The following is an 18,738-nucleotide window of genomic DNA, read 5'->3' on the forward strand; positions in this document are numbered from 1 at the left end:
CTCTTTTTATTTAAATTTTATATATTATAAAAAATGACTGTAGATAGTTTAAAATTATGTATTTTATTTACAAGACAAACATAAAAATTAAATTAAAACTGTTATTTGGACCAAAAAATATATTATAATAATACTACATGTTATACATGATATACTTAAAGTGCATACATTGAAAATTTTCAAATTATCATTAGTATCGAGTATAAACCGGATTTTTAAGACGTGGCACTCTTGGATCTTCGGGACGCATAATTATGTAAACTTTTTTATATTCTCGATTATCACCATCTCTTTTGATATAATTAATAACAGCAATAAGTCCTAAGCCAATTCCTATTATGCCCAAACAAGATGAGCCCATAATTTCTGGAATTTCCCACCATCCCTTTTTGAACAGACCCAGAAGCGTATTGGGAAATTTTACCTGATGACCTATCTCCTTTGGTTCGGGCATTTCAAATATAATGTAATTTATAAGATACTACGCCTATATAAGCAAAATTTAAATTAAATATTATCGACTTGTATAACGTTAATATAACGTAGTTATACAATTTTTTTTTTAATGAAATGTCACTTATGGATACTGTAAATTTTTATCGCCTTACACCTGGCTGGATAAATCTTACCTAATATTTAACAATTGAATAATTTATTTTTATGTAAAATAAATTGAAGTTTTTTTTTAAAGCGAAACAAAGATTTTTTTTATTAGATAAGTAGGAGAAACACGTCTCATTTTTATAGTGTGTAATTTTTCATTCTTAAGGAAGAAATTTAGTGTTTTTTTTTTTTATAAAGCACCACTAAAAGTCTTATTGACTTGGCCTGACATTGACATTGGCAAATATATTTTGACCATTCGCCTTATTTTCTTGTGATATTTTTAATAAAAATATCTTACTAACTGAAAGTAAAGAAGATAAACTGATGGCGGTCCCAGCGACAAGACGAACAATTGGGCAACTATTACAACAAGCATGGACTGAGATCCCTGAGATTGTGGCTACTACTGGCATGGGTCTTATTGGCATTGCATTGGGCGGCATTGCCGTTCGTAATTATTACAAAAGTGATGGGGATAACCGAAGATATAAAAAAGTCTACGTTGTTATGAGACCCGACGATCCGAGAGTCGCTAAAATCCGTAAGGACTAAGAAATAAACAAAATAATTAAGTTCTGTGAATATCTAGTTGCAATTATGTAATAATAAATCAGTTTTGTCATTTATTTTTGTCTTGTTATATTTCCCATCTTCTGCTCCTTTGTTTTTCACGTATTCATACAAGAATAAAACATACTTATGAAATGCTTACAAGTTAATTTGAGCCTAAAATTGAAAAACATAACTGACATTTACTAACATATTTATTTTAATTTTGTATTTACTCATATGACAGTAACCAGATCAAACTAAATTTACCTAAATTATTATTCAATGAGAAGTAATTTGGGTTAATGAAACTTTATTTCTCATTATATTATTATTATAATTAGAAGTGTGATATTGAAAATTAGTGTTTTTTTTTGATAAATTTATAACTACTATTAGTAATCCAATTTATAATATCATTTTTTTAATGCAAAATATATCGAATATATATGATACCATGTATTCATTTAATTTGTATCAAATGGTGTATTCACAAGGTTGTTCAACCATAATCACATAATTTAATCCTCTATAACTGAAAATGATTATAACTGAAAAATAAGCTATTGATAAGCTGACAGAGTGGGAAGTTTTTTAAATTAAAGTTGTTTATTGTATTGTTTTAACTAAACCTGATCATTATATTCAATGATCTAGTTTTTTAAATTAACAAAATCACATTTTACACTTCTGTTGACCCAAGAGATGGCGCTTATTTAGCTTAAAGGCTGAGTCTAACGGTGCAGAGAAGCAATAGTGCCAGCATCTTGGTTACAATGCCACAGGACAATTTTTTAGACGGTGTGTTTTTCTTTAAATTTGTTTTTATGTATGTGTAATTTTGTTGTTTAAATCAATGCTAATAAAACTTAATGTTTAAGTTATTCATAAATAAAACATCCTTTAAAAAAAAAACAATTATTTAATATTACAACAAGATTAGTGAACATGTGAATACTGAACATTATTTTATTTCTTCTTTTTCGGGCTCTTCTTTGCACTTTTTGAAGCACTCTTCTTTTCCTTTGTACCTTTAATGGGACTGGACTTATCTTTGTGTTTCTCTTGCCCTTTTTTGCTACTGCTAGGTTTTTCTGTATCTTTATTTTTCTTTTTCTAAAATAATAAAAGAACAGAAATATTATACTGCCACTTTACAATAGTAAAGTCAAAAACAGATAGCCATGTCAAAGAATTAAATTAAATATTTATTATAATGATAAACTCATAAGTGGTAGAGTTTATAAATAAACTTAACAATGAAAAGTGAGCTTTGTAAAAAATTAACAACCTTGCTTATAAATGTAGCTTAGTGACTGTTTAGTTTAATATTAATTTCTCTCTATATACAATTATTGATTTGAAATTTGGAAGACAGTGCATTGTTGAAATTATGGCACTTATTTAACTATAAGATATTACAGATTACATCTCAGTTCACGTTCTTTAATCAAAGGAATATACTTTCTTAATTACAGGCACAAGGGACTTAAAATCTTAGTTCCCAAGGTTGGTGGCGCATTGGCTATAAGCGATGGTTGACATTTCTTGCAATGCCAATGTCTAAGGGCGTTTTGTGACCACTTACCATCAGGTGGCCCATATGCTCGTCCACCTTCCTATTCTATAAAAAAAAAAAACAATGACAGAAGCTATGTAACATATCTTACTTTAATTAGTGTGTCATTCTCAGGATCGCTGTCTATTGCATCATCTTCATTGTCTTCTTGGGAATTTTCATTGTCTAGTGCTCGCCCTTTTTTTACAGCAACCGGAGCATATGGCAATGCGGTCGCCTTCTTATTGTATGCACGCGTCATTGCGGCTTTTACCTTTAACAATAAAAAATAAATTGTCTTGTATATATATTATCCTCATTCTATGGAATTATAATAATAATAATATATAAAATATACAAATTAAGCTTGTACAAAGCTTGTGTTATGGAAACCAGACAACTGATATAATTTTTAAACTTTTGTAAATACATACTTATATAGATAATTACACCCAGACTCAGGACAAGCAGACATGTCATGCACACAAATGTCCGTCCTGGGTGGGAATCGAACCCACAACGTTCGGCGTGAAAGGCAAGTGAAGAGGATCGCAACTTAACCACCAATTAAAAACTCCGGCAGACTTTAAGAATTATTTATTGTGACAAGTCAACAATGTTTACATTAGAGCGCACAGTAAAAATAGTTGAAATAATTAATTTATTTAAAAATAAACAACAACAACAGCGCTTATATAGGCATTCCCCTCTCACGATGACCACCACGCGTGCTTGCCACTTTTGAGACCTCCTCCTAGGCGAAAACAAAAGCGATGCATGCGGCCATCTTGCTGGGGGTGTGGTCAAGCGTGTGACGTCGCTGCGAGGACAATAGATGCGCATGCGACCATATTGCCGAAGGGGCGTATCCATACGTGTGACGACATACATCAGACCACTGCAACATCACCTGATCCATGACGTAGTTGATCAGGTGATGTTTGTGCTGCGTTTAGACGCATTGTGCACTCGCCACACAAGTATCTATCAACCACGCCTACCGGCTCATCAAAATTAAACGAGATAAGACAGCACTTTCTATTAAAATACATATATCTTGTTTTAATTAAGAAAAAATTAATACTAACAATTTATTTGTTTTATTTATCATTAAATTACTGTCTTTATTTATTACATCTTAAAATAAAGTTAAGAAATATTAAATTTAAGAATAAATTGACAGTATGTATTGCTTAAATATATGCTTGCATTTAAAATAAAGTCAAACTGTGTATCAGTGCTAACCTTAGTTTCAATCGTATTCATGGGATTTAATTGCCCCGGCCATAAAGACAGCTCAACTAGTGAATCGAAATCTTCCCTCAGCAGATGGTAAGATTCCAGCACTTCCATAGACTTTTCAATGCCATCTGTCTTCTCTTGTATCAATGGAGTCGCCACCGCATCCCGGAGGTAGTACGCATAGTCCAGGAAGATTGAAGATTTTGAACCAGATGTACTGTGGAGTTAATACGACATTGTAAGTTTTTAGGCATATATAAACATATTTTTACGAAAACATTTTCTGCATACGTGAAATTAATTGTCAATGTGCCAGTATAATTAAAGGCACGAGGGATATAGATAACATTTTGTATCCCATTTTTAGCCGCGCTTTTAATAATGTGTATATCTCGATAAAGTATCACATAGATAATAAGTGTGGAGTTAGTATTCGTTAATTTCCATGCAGGATAAATAATAATTCAATTATATTTAATTAATTATCTATATAACTTGATTGTCGAAAAAGATAACTATTGATGATATTGTCAGTTATTCTAGGCTCTACATTCCAGCCAGTGGCAGCTTTAATTTTAATTAAATCTTGTGAAACGACAATTCAAAAGTGCATTATTTGATTTGATTGGTTGGTATTTCAAACAGTGACAATGTCTATGGGCAGCGGTGATCACTTACAATCAGTATTTATAAAAAAAAAAATACTTTAATTGTACAATTTGGTTTTAAAAACTTTGTATCACTCAGCCAGCGCTTGACTTTAGTTATAATCAGATATGTCTCACCTAAGTCTAGTGTGCGCGTGTATTTCCTGACACAGACGATGCATTTTATTCTTCCGTGAGTTCTTACCGAGCCACGACGGAAACTGTATCTGCGACGATAGGTGACCTTCTAGAACTGATCCCGGTATCACGCTGCTGCACATTGCCTGAACAAATAGTTAATTGTTTACGCGAAGGTGAAATTGTGTAAAATTAGGGGCAAAAGTTGTCCATTTGTTTGCTTGCCTTATTGGCATAAAAGTTCAGTACACGAGGCTCATCCAGTCCGGATCACTGAATAGGAAGGCAGACCATTCTTTACATTATCAATGAGCCTTGGGAACTAAAATGAAATGTCCCTAGTGTATATGGCTGTATTTACACTGGCAAATTCACCCTTTAATGGGAACACAACTATACTTAGTATTGCTGTTTGGCGGTTGAAAAAGTGATGAGGGGGTGGTACCTACCCAGGCTGGCTTGCACAAAGCCCTCACTAAGTGGATATACATGGTTAAATATCAGCCGAAAAATGCATGTGTCATCATGATGTTTACACATCTAAGACAGTAATTATATATAAACATAAATATGGACCATATTGGATCTATCCAGCCATCCATATTGATTTTCTCTGACTATTTACGAAAATAATCTTATAAAATGATATCATACCTGCAATGGCAGCAAGCCCCAGGCCTGCTGGCCGCGTATTTTAGCTTCGATCATATCACCGATGCTGATACTGTCGGCAGCTTTGCTCATTCGTTCTAAGATTTCATGCCTGTGTGTAACAAAAATACAATATTTTATTTGTAACCTATGTAAAATACCTATATATATTTTACAGAGCATTATGGGAAATTATGCTTTCGTTGTAAGGCTATGCAGGTCCGTTTGTATGGTGTATGGTCTCTAATTATTGTACCGCCAAACAGTGGCGCACTCAATCAATCAATCAATCAACAGCCAAACGTTGTCCACTGCTGAACATAGGCCTCTCCCAAGGTGCGCCAAAGCTCCCTGTCCTCCGCCTTCCGCATCCAGTTGGTACCTTATACTAAATATGTACCTATGTGAGTGCGTCATGCAGTACTTATATACCATGGCAGCGCTTTGACGTTGAAAATAGTTTATTATATTTATATTTCTTACAGTGCCAATGTCTATGAGTGGCGGCGATCACTTACCAACACGTATTATTGGTTCGATTGCTGTCCTGTTTTAAATATAAAAAAATAAACCAACTACGCGTCAAATTGTCTCATTTGATTTTGTAAAAAAATAAAATAATCCATACTTCGGGCAATGCGGGATGACGTTCAAGTAGTTCTCCTGCACGAAGAGCGGCATGATGCTATAGTCGCTGAAGAACAGGTCGCTCTTGTCGTGGATACTCATTGTCTTGTGTTCCTCGGCACTGAACACTTTGCGGATAGCCTCCCAGGGTCCCTGTCATACACAGTATATATATTTTTTTAAACCAAAATTTAACTAGACTCTTGTCAATGTATCTATCACTGGTACCAACAATCTATTTTAATTATTTTTCAAGCAACAAATAAAGCAAAAGAATGGTATATCCATTACATTCAAAGTGTATTTTGAGTGAATCAGTGCAGCAGGCATGACATCTTAGTTACTAACGTTGGTGGCGCATTGCCGATGACCACTTATCCATCAGGTATGCCATTAGTATCAGTATAGAGCAGTGCGGCCTCACGATGCGGACGTCCGTAGCGGCGCCGCGGGTGTGCGTGGCGGTGGGCGGGGCGTTGGTTGTGCCGAGGGGCGGGGCGGGAGACGTGACTGCGCTCGCGGGGTCGTTGGCGGCATAGAGCGCGAGGCGGTGCAGTGTCTGCCTCACGTCCTGGCGCGCCGATGCGATGAGCTGCACGAGCGCGTCACTGTCGAGTTTGAGGCCCTCGCGGAAGCACACCGACATCATCGCCGCCTACGGAGACATACATTATTGATGGTGCTGATTTATAAATTTAACATACTGAGGAATCTGGATTTTGAGGATATAAATTTTCTTTCATGTTTTTTGAGACTATGTTACCACTATAATTATTGTAAGAACAATCCTAGTTTACAAGAACTACCCTGTCCAAATGGTTATTAACTTTTTAATAGTTGCCTTAGAAAGTAACTGTTCCGGATTGAATAAAAGTTGTCAAAAAGTAAATAACCAAATGGATATAGTAGAACCGGAAGCGTGGTTCAATTAATTTCTCCAAGGTCAAATGGTGAATAATTTTTCTTCCTAAAGTAGTTTTTCTGTTTTTTGTCTCATTCATAATTGAGAGAATTGTTTTTGTGCATAGTTTGAGTAAGCCTTCGCTTTTGGACAAAGTGAGACATTTATTAAAATGCTTCGCATACGACACATTCTGAACGAACATTGTTTAACTTAATACATGTAGTTAATAAATCGTTAAACGGCTGTACCCTAATTTGATCGGCCCTCGGGCGGGCGAACCGCAGATCAAAGCAGTAGTTGCCGAGCGTGCGCATCTTCTCACTGTTCCGGTCGTTACACATGCACACGATGGGCACCGACGTCGACTTCATCAGCGATATCAACTCTTGGAGACCACCTTAAATATGCACATATTAAATATTAACCTAATTGATTTCTTAGTGAAATAACAAACTAAGTTGCAAAAATTATTTTATTTATAAACTTTTGGTTGGAGTAAATGGTAAAGACCAAATCAAATTCTTTACCATTTATGGTTGGAAAAGTGTAATTTCATAATGACGTATTATGCTATGACTGTATCTGGTGTCTATATGTCTGCATATAAGAGATATTTAGTATCTTGAATTTTTAGAGCAGAAAAGGGGATAAAATTTCAATATCAATCAATCTTATAAATCAACAGTTTGAGTAGTAGTTAGTTACCTCTATCTTCATTTCCAGCCATCCCATCGACTTCATCCATGACCAGTACACGTTTCTTCGACACGGCTCCCTTGCCCGCATTCCCTGAATTTAAAGTTAATTTAGTCGATCTTCCAAAAATTGCTTGATAACCTCACTAGAGTTAAAAATGTAAAAAAGAGCCGACATGGAACCATTGCAAATTTCAAGTTCGTTATTAATTTTTGTTTGTAGTTGTTCATCTCGAGCTCATCAGTGAAAAATAACACTATAAGGAAAACTGCATGTGTCTGTTTTAGCAATAAGCGCTTAGTGTCAAAATAGCTCTCAGTCCAGCAGACTTCATACAGTAATGCTATTCTCGACGTAATTAACAACCATCTTTAAGATTTGACAAATAATTTGGATTTCCAAATACACACACACAGACTTTATTATTATTTAACAAAAAATAAAATTATACATTTAGTGTCCTTAACTTATGGATACATTTCATTTACGTACTTATTCAATCAGTACAAGCGTCTGAATTAGGCCAAGCCTGTGTCTCAGACGCCAGAGAAACTAAGACATACATTAAAAAGTCTATAATTTTTAGACTACCTTTAGCATAACCCGAGAGCGAGGTGGACGTCAACAGTTCCGAAATCTGTTCCTTGATGAGGTTCTTGCTTCTCGTATCCGAAGCGTTGAGCTCGACCATGTCGTAGCCCAGCTCCTTGCAAACGAGCGCCACTGTTGTCGTCTTGCCTGTAGTATATATAGTATTTGAAAAATAATGTTTAAAATATACTTTCTACCGTTTTCATTAATATCAAGCATTATTATTTCGGGTGGGTTTGATAGATATTTAATTTTACTTAGGTAATGTTTTTAAAACGCGAGCAAGTATGTTTTGCAAACAATGATGATATAGGTTTATACTTACTCTTTTTTTATATTTGCCGGGAGGGCAAATGACTCTACTCCACCTGATGGTAAGTGGTAGTAGAGTCCAAACGCGACGACGGCCAGTACAGACGGGAAAAACGTTCTGCACTAGCCGCCTTCGCCTTGCCGGCCGCAAGATGCCTCTTCACGCCTCATTTGAAGGAACCCGGGTTGTAAGAGGAGGGGAACACGTGAGCTGGTAAGGAATTCCATTTTTTGGAAGTGCGACAAAGGAGTTGCCAAATTTCTTTGTTCGCGATGGAATTGATGTCACAGTTAGGCGGTGACATCGAGAACCAGCTCGCGTGGACTTAAGAAGGAAGGGGGAAGCAGGAATTAGAGAGAATAATTCCTCAGAGCACTCGCCGTGATACAGTCGATAGAAAGCGCTCAGTGCTGCTATCTCACGACGCAATTGTAAAGGTTCAAGGGTGTTTGTGACCTTTACGTCGCCAATAATGCGTACGGCACGTCGCTGCAACCCGTCCAAGGCCTCCAGTACGTACTTAGCGGAGCCATCCCAAAGGTGCGAGCAATATTCCACGCAAGACCGTACCTGTGTTTTGTACAGCAGGCACAGTTGTTGTGGCATGAAAAAACGCCGCACCTTGTTCTGAACTCCGAGTTTCCGTGAAGCTGTTTTTATAACAGCCTCGATGTAATCCCTTGGACTAAGGTCGCAGCGAACGTCAATCCCCAGCATGGCGATTTTGCTTTGTATCACCAACGGAGTACCACAGAGACAGGGAAGAGGGGAAAATGGTGACTTTTTCGCTGTGAGAGCGCATACCTGTGTTTTCTTGGCATTAAACTCAACAAGATTATCAGAGCCCCATTTGGCGATAAGCTCTAATGTCCTATCGAGTTCAATGACAAGATCCTTCCGCCTCTCCTCAATTTCCGCTCGCCCAGCCACTGCGCGGCCGTGGTATCCACCATGCACTGTACATATCACTGTACATATCGTCTGCATAGCAATGTATGTTCCCAAGAGAGAGCATATCATTGATATGCAAAAGAAAGAGTGTGGGAGATAGAACAGATTCCTGGGGGACCCCAGCATTCACTACATAGAATTGTAAAGCGCAACCATCAACTAAAAAACGAAGGCTACGCTTGTGTGGGAAGCTGGCAATCCAGGTGCATAGCTGAGCAGGCAGACCATATGCCGGTAGCTTGGAGAGAAGACTTCTGTGCCAGACCCTGTCGAAAGCCTTGGAGATATCGAGGCTGTCAGTCTACGATTCTCCATGCTTGTCGATAGCTTCACCCCAGAGGTGTGTTACGTACGCTAGAAGATCACCTGTGGACTGTTTTGGTCGAAACCCGTACTGACGATCATTAATTAGACAGTGATCTTATAGGTAATGGATCAGTTGGTTGTTTAAAATCCGTTCCATCATCTTACAAAGTACTGAGGTGATAGCTATTGGCCGATAATTTGCCGGGTCAGACCGATCCCCTTTTTTGGGAACCGCTTGCACATTAGCTCTTCTCCAAGCCTCCGGCACACATCCCGAAGAGAGAGAAAGTTGGAACAGGCGCGTTAACACAGGAGACAGCTCCGCCGCGCACTTCTTCAGCACTATGGCTGGTTTTCCATCGGGACCGCTAGCTTTCCGTATATCAAGTGATTGCAGCTCCGCACGCACATCACGTTGCCTGATTTTGATTTTAGGCATCGTGTGGCCACATGAAGGTATTGTTGGTGGCAGCGCACTACAATCATCGATCACGGAGTTGTCGGCAAAGAGTTTAGCCAGGAGATCGGCTTTCTCCTGCGGACTGTGAGCTAGCGATCCGTCCGGATTTCTGAGCGGTGGCAGCGAAGGTTGGCAGAAATTGTTTTGCACAGACTTGGTCAGACGCCAGAAGCTACGGGAGCCCCTAGGATGCGAAATAAGGTCATGACCAATCTGTACAATGCGCTGTGCATCCGCTCTCGTGTATGCCTTCCTACAGGACTTGGATTTTTTATTGTAGTTTGCTTTCAGTGAGTCAATGTTAGATGCCCCGCTAATACAGCCGTTGATCCACTTGCGATATGCCGCCTGCTTAGATGATGATATACTCGATAGAGTACACTGGTGGTAGGGCTTTGTGCAAGCTCGTCTGGGTAGGTACCACCCACTCATCAGATATTCTACCGCAAAACAGCAATACTTGATATTGTTGTGTTCCGGTTTGAAGGGTGAGTGAGCCAGTGTAATTACAGGCATAAGGGACATAAAATCTTAGTTCCCAAGGTTGGTGGCGCATTGGCTATAAGCGATGGTTGACATTTCTTAGAATGCCAATGTCTAAGGGCGTTTGGTGACCACTTACCATCAGGTGGCCCATATGCTCGTCCACCTTCATATTCTATAAAAAAAAAAAAAATTGATAAAAAAACTATTTCAATACTCATTCTTAATAGATAGAAAGAATATTACAATTGAAAAAAAAATCTGACAAATCAGTAAATAAAATTTCATATAAGCCTAAAAAGTATTTAGTGCGGGAGTTAATGAATCATATCGCAGTAAAGATTTGAGGGGAATAAGAGTTAAGAACTAAGGGGAGAAAGCCAAAGACGGATCCGGTTGGAGAAAACTATTCGACCAGGCTAAGGCCTACCCATGGCCGGAATGCCTTCGATGATGATGGTATTATTGCACTAGAAGCACTCACCCACGCCGGGCGGTCCGGATAACAATGCCGCTTTATAGTAAGCGCCGTCGTCATTTTTCGCCCACGGATTTGGCTTCGGTAGTTTTGCTTTTCTATTTGCGTACCATTTCGTCAACCACTTTAATAATCTAAAAATGTAACAACACAAATTATTAACGAGGCTCTAGCGACTTTTAAGTTTTATGTAAAGTGCGTTGTGTGGATTTTACTGGCAAGCACCGATAAGAACAGCTCATCCTAGAACTAGAGAGTAAAGATAAACAAATTTAGATTTACATAATCCATTCGATTAGCTATATTATGCATTACAAACAGTTTACGAAGCATATAGTGTAATTACAGGCACAAGGGACATAATATCTTTCACAAGGTTGGTAGCGCATTGGTTGATGTAAGCGATGGTTAACATTTCATTTATGATCAGGTGGGCCATATGCTCAGGTGGATATATATATCCACTTTATCGACACTTTTCCACGAATCCATATCGAATACCATAGATTATTTAAGATCCAATGTTGTAATGTCAATTCAAGGTCATAGTTGTTTACTTGTCTCTGCTCCTTACATTTGTTTGGGATACATATACAATATCAGTTCATAAATGTATTTATCAAAACATTTAGCATTATGAAATTTTAAGAAATCATTTGATAGATAAACATTAGAACTGACATAAATTAAACCTGTGTAAAGATAGGGTCAGTCACGGGTTATTCTACTTCCAAAGAGCAATATATTATTTACTTTAGTAAATTTAACTACAGGCACAAGAGGACATAACATCTTAGAAGCAATGACGGTGTAATACTTGATTTATATACATATATGTATATTGTAATGCCTCGGGTGATAGTACTTGACGTCCAAAAGCCTAGTGTCTCGTTTACTTTCTTAAAATATATAAATGAATAATAATAATATACAACTTTCATACTTATTAGCATTGCTGGCTTCCCCATGTTGTCCTATGATCTGTTTTAAATTCTGTGGCTTATATTTATCAACCCACATGAGCGTATTTGAACTGTCAGAAGCGCTACTCGAATGTTTAATTTCACCTGAAAAATATATTTTATAATTAAAAAGCATAGTAAAACGACATTGCATATGGGCGTAGTAGTATATTACTACTTATATTATACTACTACTTACTTACTACTAAATATTAATTTATTAATCACATTATCGTCCATACTAGAAATAAAACAGACATAAAAAATATTACAAAAGTGAACTAAGAACCAAATGCAATGTAAGGGATATTATAAAAAGTTTTTTTTTTAGCACACTTAAGAGGGAAAAAGATTAAGGAATAATTTTACTGTATGTAGAGTTGAAATAATAAAATATATTTCAATAAAACAAAACATGATGTTAAACTAAGCACATACCATTTAAAAAAAATATAATATTTTATGAGAATTAAATTCACATACCGTTTTGTTTATTCTCTGATTTAACGGACACTTTGATGTCTTCAGATTTAACTTTATTGTTCACAATTGTTTTAGGAGAAACAGCTTCCTTCTTAATATCACTAACAATTAATTGTTTGTCAATTTGTTTCTTTATCGGTGTTTTCTTAATTGTACAACTTGATTCATTTTTGTCGTTCGATTTTTTATTTTTTTTATCGTCATTTTGTTCCTTCTTTACATCTTTGGAATGTTTTTTAGCTGTTGAGTCTTTGATCATAGCCAGGAACTCATCTTCGCTGAGCACTTTGATACCGAGCTCTTGTGCTTTGGCTAACTTAGCTGGACCAGCATCTTCACCTGCCACAACATGTGTCACCTAAAATTCATTGATTGGTATTATAAAAGTGAGTTTATTTGAATAACGAATATTCAATCACACTTGAAATGATAAGTTTTAATAAAATCGGAAATATAGTTGTTCCATTCCTTTACAATTTTTTAAATATTTTTTTTTTACTATGTTGCAAATATAATACCTTCTTACTAACACCACTTTTTATAGTGCCGCCATATTTCGTGATAGTTTCGACTACTTCATCTCGTTCGAATGAATCCAGAACGCCAGTTAATAAAAATGCACAATCTTTTAAGCAGTCTGGCGACCCCTGGAATGCATAATACGAACAATTTAAGCGAATACTTGTTGGATATAGTGTATATTAGACTCGCAACACAACCCAACATCACAGTGTTTACATATCTAATTAAGATTATTAAAACATAATCCTAATTTTTTTTTTAAATATAAATCAACTATATAGCCAGAATTAATAGTCATAAATAAGCAGTTTATTAGGTCATTGAAACATATAATTTACCAGAACATTGCAAATAACTGTGTGAGCCTTATAGTCTTGATTCGCTTTATACATTAATTTAGACTTGCAATTGAGCTAATAACAATTTTTCTTTAAATTTTTACAATAAATGGCTATTTGAACAAGTATGTTTACTGATTTTTTTGTGTGACTCATGTAACATTGCTTGATATTGTGTAACAATTGCAACTTTTTTTATTGAATTCCGGATGCTATATTTATATTGTATGTTTAATTTTTTTATATTGAGCTCATGTGATGTTGGGATGTGTAACTTTAATGCAATGATTAAATAAAATAATAGACGCTAAATAGTACTATTAAATACAAATATATGTGTCATAGAACTGACAACAGTTAGAGTAGATGTGTTCTGGAGTGCAGACCACACCTTGACAAACGTAACGTAGGACGCCCTCCAGCTATGTGGAGTGACAATATACGCAAAGTGACTTTCAGAGAATGAAAATTGAGTGCTGAAGATCGAGCACAGTACTGTGTCATTGGAGAGACCTATGTCCAGCAGTGGACGACAAAGGGTTGATGATGATGACTACTATTATCTGTTATCTTAAGATAATATCAATATTAGTGTTGTTATCTTAAGATAAAATATATAGCACTTATCGACATTGTCTTACTTTCTTTACATAGTTTATATTGTATTAATTGACTTAAATAATATAAAGTAAAAAAAATCTTGTACCTCAGGCATTTCTTTGGATCCTAAGTGCTTAGGCCCTGATCTGTTCAAATATTTCTGGTAAAGACCTGCTGAGTATCGTTTCCTTTCGTGCCTTTCTTCATCTGTAAGAACTTGACAAGAAATTTGTTTTATTTAATAAAATAAACAGAATTATGGGAATGAAAATGATTATTTTTTTTGGCAGACATTGCATTTGTAATTTTTGAAATTAAAGAAATATATATATTATAAAATGACATATGTAATTTGTTTTGCGTTTTCAGTATATTATTAACTTGCTTCAGGTAGAATTACTATTGAAATACATTACCTTGAATTTATAATAAGACAAATTCTTATAAAATGGAACCACTAATAAATATCAAATATAGTTAACAAAATACCAGATTCGTTGAGGCTTTTATCCATTTTGCGTTTCTTTGATTTTGGCTGATATATTTGTTCAGTATTGTCATGATGTTCTTCATAATCAATGAATTCACTAAAATCCTTTTTGACTTTCTCTGTTTTTTGGCTTGTCAATTCAATTTGACTTTCATCCTCAATATTGCTTTTATCTAATTTTCTTTTACTTGTTGAGGCTTTAGTATCATTTGTATTTTTTGATTTCAATTTTTCTTTGTCAATTACGTCATGATTTTCAGTCAATTTCTTTTCATTAATTTCAGTTTCATCTTTTTTTTTAATTACTTGATCTTTATCTGGTGATGTCATTTGATTTTTAATGACATTAATTTCGTCAATTTGTAGCAAGCTCTGTTCAAATTCTTCATCTGAATGAATTCCAGTTTCCGTCTTTTTCTTTGATTTTTTAACTAATGGTGCTGATCTTTTAATTGGTACACTACCAAATAATTCAGCAGGTTTAACTTCTTTAAGTTCAGGCTTTGCAGGTGTTACCTTTTTCTTTTGTGTGGTAAAAATTTCGTCATCAGAGTCATCTTTGATTTGGCGTCTTTTTCTATTTTGTTTTTTCTATAATGAATTTGAAGTAACAGAAATTGGTATTATTCATGTTTAATGTCTTAAAGAGTGTTATCCACTTACGCAGTAAGCAAATATATTTCTTAAGCTGTTATTAAATGTAAGTGTGAATTGTGTGTTCTTTTAATATTTATTAAATTATAATTATTCAAACTAATAACCACATGGCAGTAAGTTCTGTGAAGCTATAGACTCTTTTTTCATAAAATTTACAATATTCATAAATTATGTTAAATTACCTTTTGTGCGATTTGAACATCTGGTGATTCCGGTATCACATCACTATCCTCATCTTTTGTTTTCTTTTCTTTTTTCAAAGTAAAAAATGACCTTATATCCTGAAATTTCATAAAAAAGTATTTTCAATAGAAAAGATCTTCAAAATAAAGATATAATTTCTTTCAATTATAACTATTTATTTATTTTCTCTTATAAGGTAAAAAACAGTATAACGTAAAATATGCTATAGGTTTATGTGTGAAAGAGTTTTTGTTTTGTTTTTTTTTTGTTGTTACAGTAAGTAAAAATGCATAAAAGTGTTTTGTGTACAGTTTATATTAGATTTTGAAACGTTAAGCAGATATTTTTGATGCAAGTGTTAAGATTTCATTACAACAAATTCTAGGCGATAATATAAAGTTTTTTAGAATTGAAATAGAAACATCTGATATTTCTATACTCGATAACTTTTCAAAGAAAATAAAACAAGGCAATTTTCGTTAAAGGTACAATAAATCTTCAGAGATGTTTAGTCTATATGTATGTAATGTATATTTTCGTTGTATTTTTTTCTTTTTTTTTCATGTTGAGAATTCCTATGAAATGCCAGACTATGATGACAGATGTGACTATTTCAAAAACATGTTATGAAAAATATAAATGATAATACAATGCTAAAATGAAATGTCCGTCACTTGGACATTACGGCGTACTTACCCTAGACATTTTGCAAAGTATAAATCAATAATTTGAGATTAATTGCATGACATACACATTTATTGTAATTATTACTAAAAGTATGGAATGAAACCAACTAAAGAGCGATTTGCAAAGTATCTAACTTTTAAAATTTCGCTACCGCCAAACTGTTAAAATATTTGTTTGACACTGACAAATATGCCACTCTCTGGCGTCTAATGTCATCCTATAACAAACTTACCTATCTATAATTTTTATTGAATCACAATTATTTTATTAAATTAAACAAAAAGCAAAACCTTTGGATAACACAATTTTTAGACCCCAAAAAACTAATAGATTATTTGCAAACGGAAAGTTACCTGACAATAAGATGTATAAGTAATGAAAAAGTTTTAAGCAACTGAAGAGGTATTATAACGTATTCCTAAATTTTCTTAGTTTATCTTTTCCCATTAACAATAATAAATGACGTTGATAATTTTACTGAGTTTGATACATTTTTAAACAGCTAACATAAATACCACAAATTTAAAATGCAATGTTATTTTTTATGTATGTTTTCCTAATTACAAAAATAGCAGAATGTTCTCGAGTAGGTAGTACTTTGTTTTATAAACGACTTACACAAGCTAACTGTTGGAGTGAAGACGATTTAACTAAATTACGTGTTCGCAAAATAATTGAAGAAGTTATACCACCACCGGTCACACCAGATATTGTTAACGATAACTATATTATTGAAACGTTAAGGTATTTTCGTAATACCTTTAAAACAGTTGATAATAATCCAGACAAGAATACCGTAGAAATTCTTAAAGAAGTACTAGCGGACGCGATAGGAGCACATATGAGGAGTGAAATTCTCCCAACTGCTAGATTTGCCTACTATGCTGGATATGTCTCGTACAGAAATGTAAGAGAGTTACATGATTTCTTTGATGATCTTAAAATGTTGTTAAATACACAAGGTGTAGGTTGGAAAAGATCTGATAGTATTCCACAATGGACAAATTTTACAGTTGAGAAGGTTCGAGTTGGACCAACTTATTTATTTGATCCATGTGCCCCATTAGTCACAAAACGAGATTCAAATTCCTGTATTCATATACCAGCGCCCATGACAGATGATCATTGCCGACCATCTGCAATTGCTCTGCCATGGAAATACAACGGTTTATTTAGTTTAATATCACCACTATCGGAAAATATATTACTAAAATATTATACTGTTGGCGCAAAGTGTATATTACACAATTCTCCAGAAACATGTCGTCATTCTGATTTCGTAAGTTTCAACAATGAACTTTGGCATTGGATGAAAAGGGATATTGCTCCTCGGCTCACAGATGAAAAACTTTATGCCGCATATGGGGGAATTTTGCGAATAGCTGCAGCAGTTCAAAATTATGGAAAAGGATTACATCGACGAAATCTTTACGATATACAAGACACTGGAGTACTAAAATGGCACCCCTGGAGAACTCTTAAGGAATCGTACGTGTATATTAACACCGATTGGACACCACATATGTATGTTGGTGTTGTAGTGCTGATAGGATTAGCTATTTGCATTCTACAAATATGTTACAGTTATATTGCAGGTAATGATGATGGTTGCCACTGTAGAAATATACCCCGTGCTCCGACAAGTAAGGACATAGCGTATGCAGAAGTAGAATCTAATATACCTGCCATGTTGCCTTCTCACCAAAGCGCAGTTTATTTTACTGAAAAAAGACGCCAAAAAACACCTTCATCCAAAACAAAGTCTCCATCTCTTGGATCTCTAAAGACACAAAAAGTATACGATATGAATGAAAACACCGAAAAGCTCATGGCAGTGATAATGAGTGATAATGAGGGTACTACTGAAGATTCAGCCATTATTGCTAATGGTGGTTGCAGAATAACTGACAATACAATAAATAAAGGTCACCCAGAAAGATCAAAAAGTCCGCCAAAGATAGAAACACCGATTACGCAAATGAAAATCGAAAAGAAGCTACCCAAGATTAGAACCCGTGTACCGATGTATTCGACTAGTACGGTCACAAACTCTGAACGGACACGTCTAGGTGTAAACGTGACAGATTCTTGGACCGGTTCAGGTAGTTCCACATCGACGCAATCTAGTTCAGTTAGCACAAAATCCAGATGTCGTAAGTCCAGAAGCTCTCGTGACTTGGCGTGGGCGCGACGTGTGGTCTCGAAACATTCTCTATGTGCAAAATTAACTTCTGGTACAGAACTTGATATAAACTCATACACGACACCGCCGTCGCAACGGTAATAGAGTAATCATTCTTAATAGCTATTTTACATGATTTTATAGAATTACTATGTATTGTCTAAGATATATACTTTTTATGTAAGGCTTATTTGAAATTGTTAAGGTAATTATTGATGCTTTAGTTGTACTTAGATTTATTGTCAATAAATAATAAACATTATACTCTGTTTTTGAGTATTAAAATTACCATATATTGAGCTTTGTTAATTGTATACGAAACGTCACATGTACACAAAACACACACACGATTTAAAATACAAGTTACCAAAATGCATATTCTGATCAGTGTGGTGCCGGCCTTATCATGGTGTACTATGGAATAAGAATCAAGA

General features: G+C 35.1%; 3 protein-coding genes across 3 annotated transcripts; 2 read left to right on the plus strand and 1 right to left on the minus strand.

Moving 5' to 3' along the window:
* Window positions 1-819: 819 nt before the first annotated feature.
* On the plus strand, window positions 820-1,232 carry LOC126776932 (uncharacterized). Its single transcript, XM_050499805.1, has one exon. The coding sequence runs from the start codon at window positions 931-933 to the stop codon at window positions 1,156-1,158; it is 228 nt and encodes a 75-aa protein (XP_050355762.1). The 5' UTR covers window positions 820-930; the 3' UTR covers window positions 1,159-1,232.
* An 825-nt stretch (window positions 1,233-2,057) lies between these two features.
* Window positions 2,058-16,302, minus strand: LOC126776431 (replication factor C subunit 1). Its single transcript, XM_050498952.1, has 18 exons — window positions 16,132-16,302; window positions 15,435-15,533; window positions 14,595-15,186; window positions 14,212-14,321; window positions 13,164-13,292; window positions 12,646-13,003; window positions 12,144-12,267; window positions 11,207-11,334; window positions 8,210-8,356; window positions 7,628-7,711; window positions 7,171-7,319; window positions 6,443-6,673; window positions 6,020-6,171; window positions 5,395-5,503; window positions 4,741-4,886; window positions 3,959-4,172; window positions 2,826-2,987; window positions 2,058-2,271 (listed from the first exon to the last, which is right to left on the minus strand). Exons 1-18 carry the CDS (start codon window positions 16,138-16,140, stop codon window positions 2,125-2,127), a joined length of 3,090 nt encoding a protein of 1,029 aa, XP_050354909.1. The 5' UTR covers window positions 16,141-16,302; the 3' UTR covers window positions 2,058-2,124.
* A 352-nt stretch (window positions 16,303-16,654) lies between these two features.
* Window positions 16,655-18,406, plus strand: LOC126776544 (uncharacterized). The gene has a single exon (XM_050499143.1). The coding sequence runs from the start codon at window positions 16,655-16,657 to the stop codon at window positions 18,404-18,406; it is 1,752 nt and encodes a 583-aa protein (XP_050355100.1).
* Window positions 18,407-18,738: the final 332 nt, after the last annotated feature.

The sequence above is a fragment of the Nymphalis io genome, chromosome 2 (assembly GCF_905147045.1).
Source record: "Nymphalis io chromosome 2, ilAglIoxx1.1, whole genome shotgun sequence".
NCBI lineage: Eukaryota > Metazoa > Arthropoda > Insecta > Lepidoptera > Nymphalidae > Nymphalis > Nymphalis io.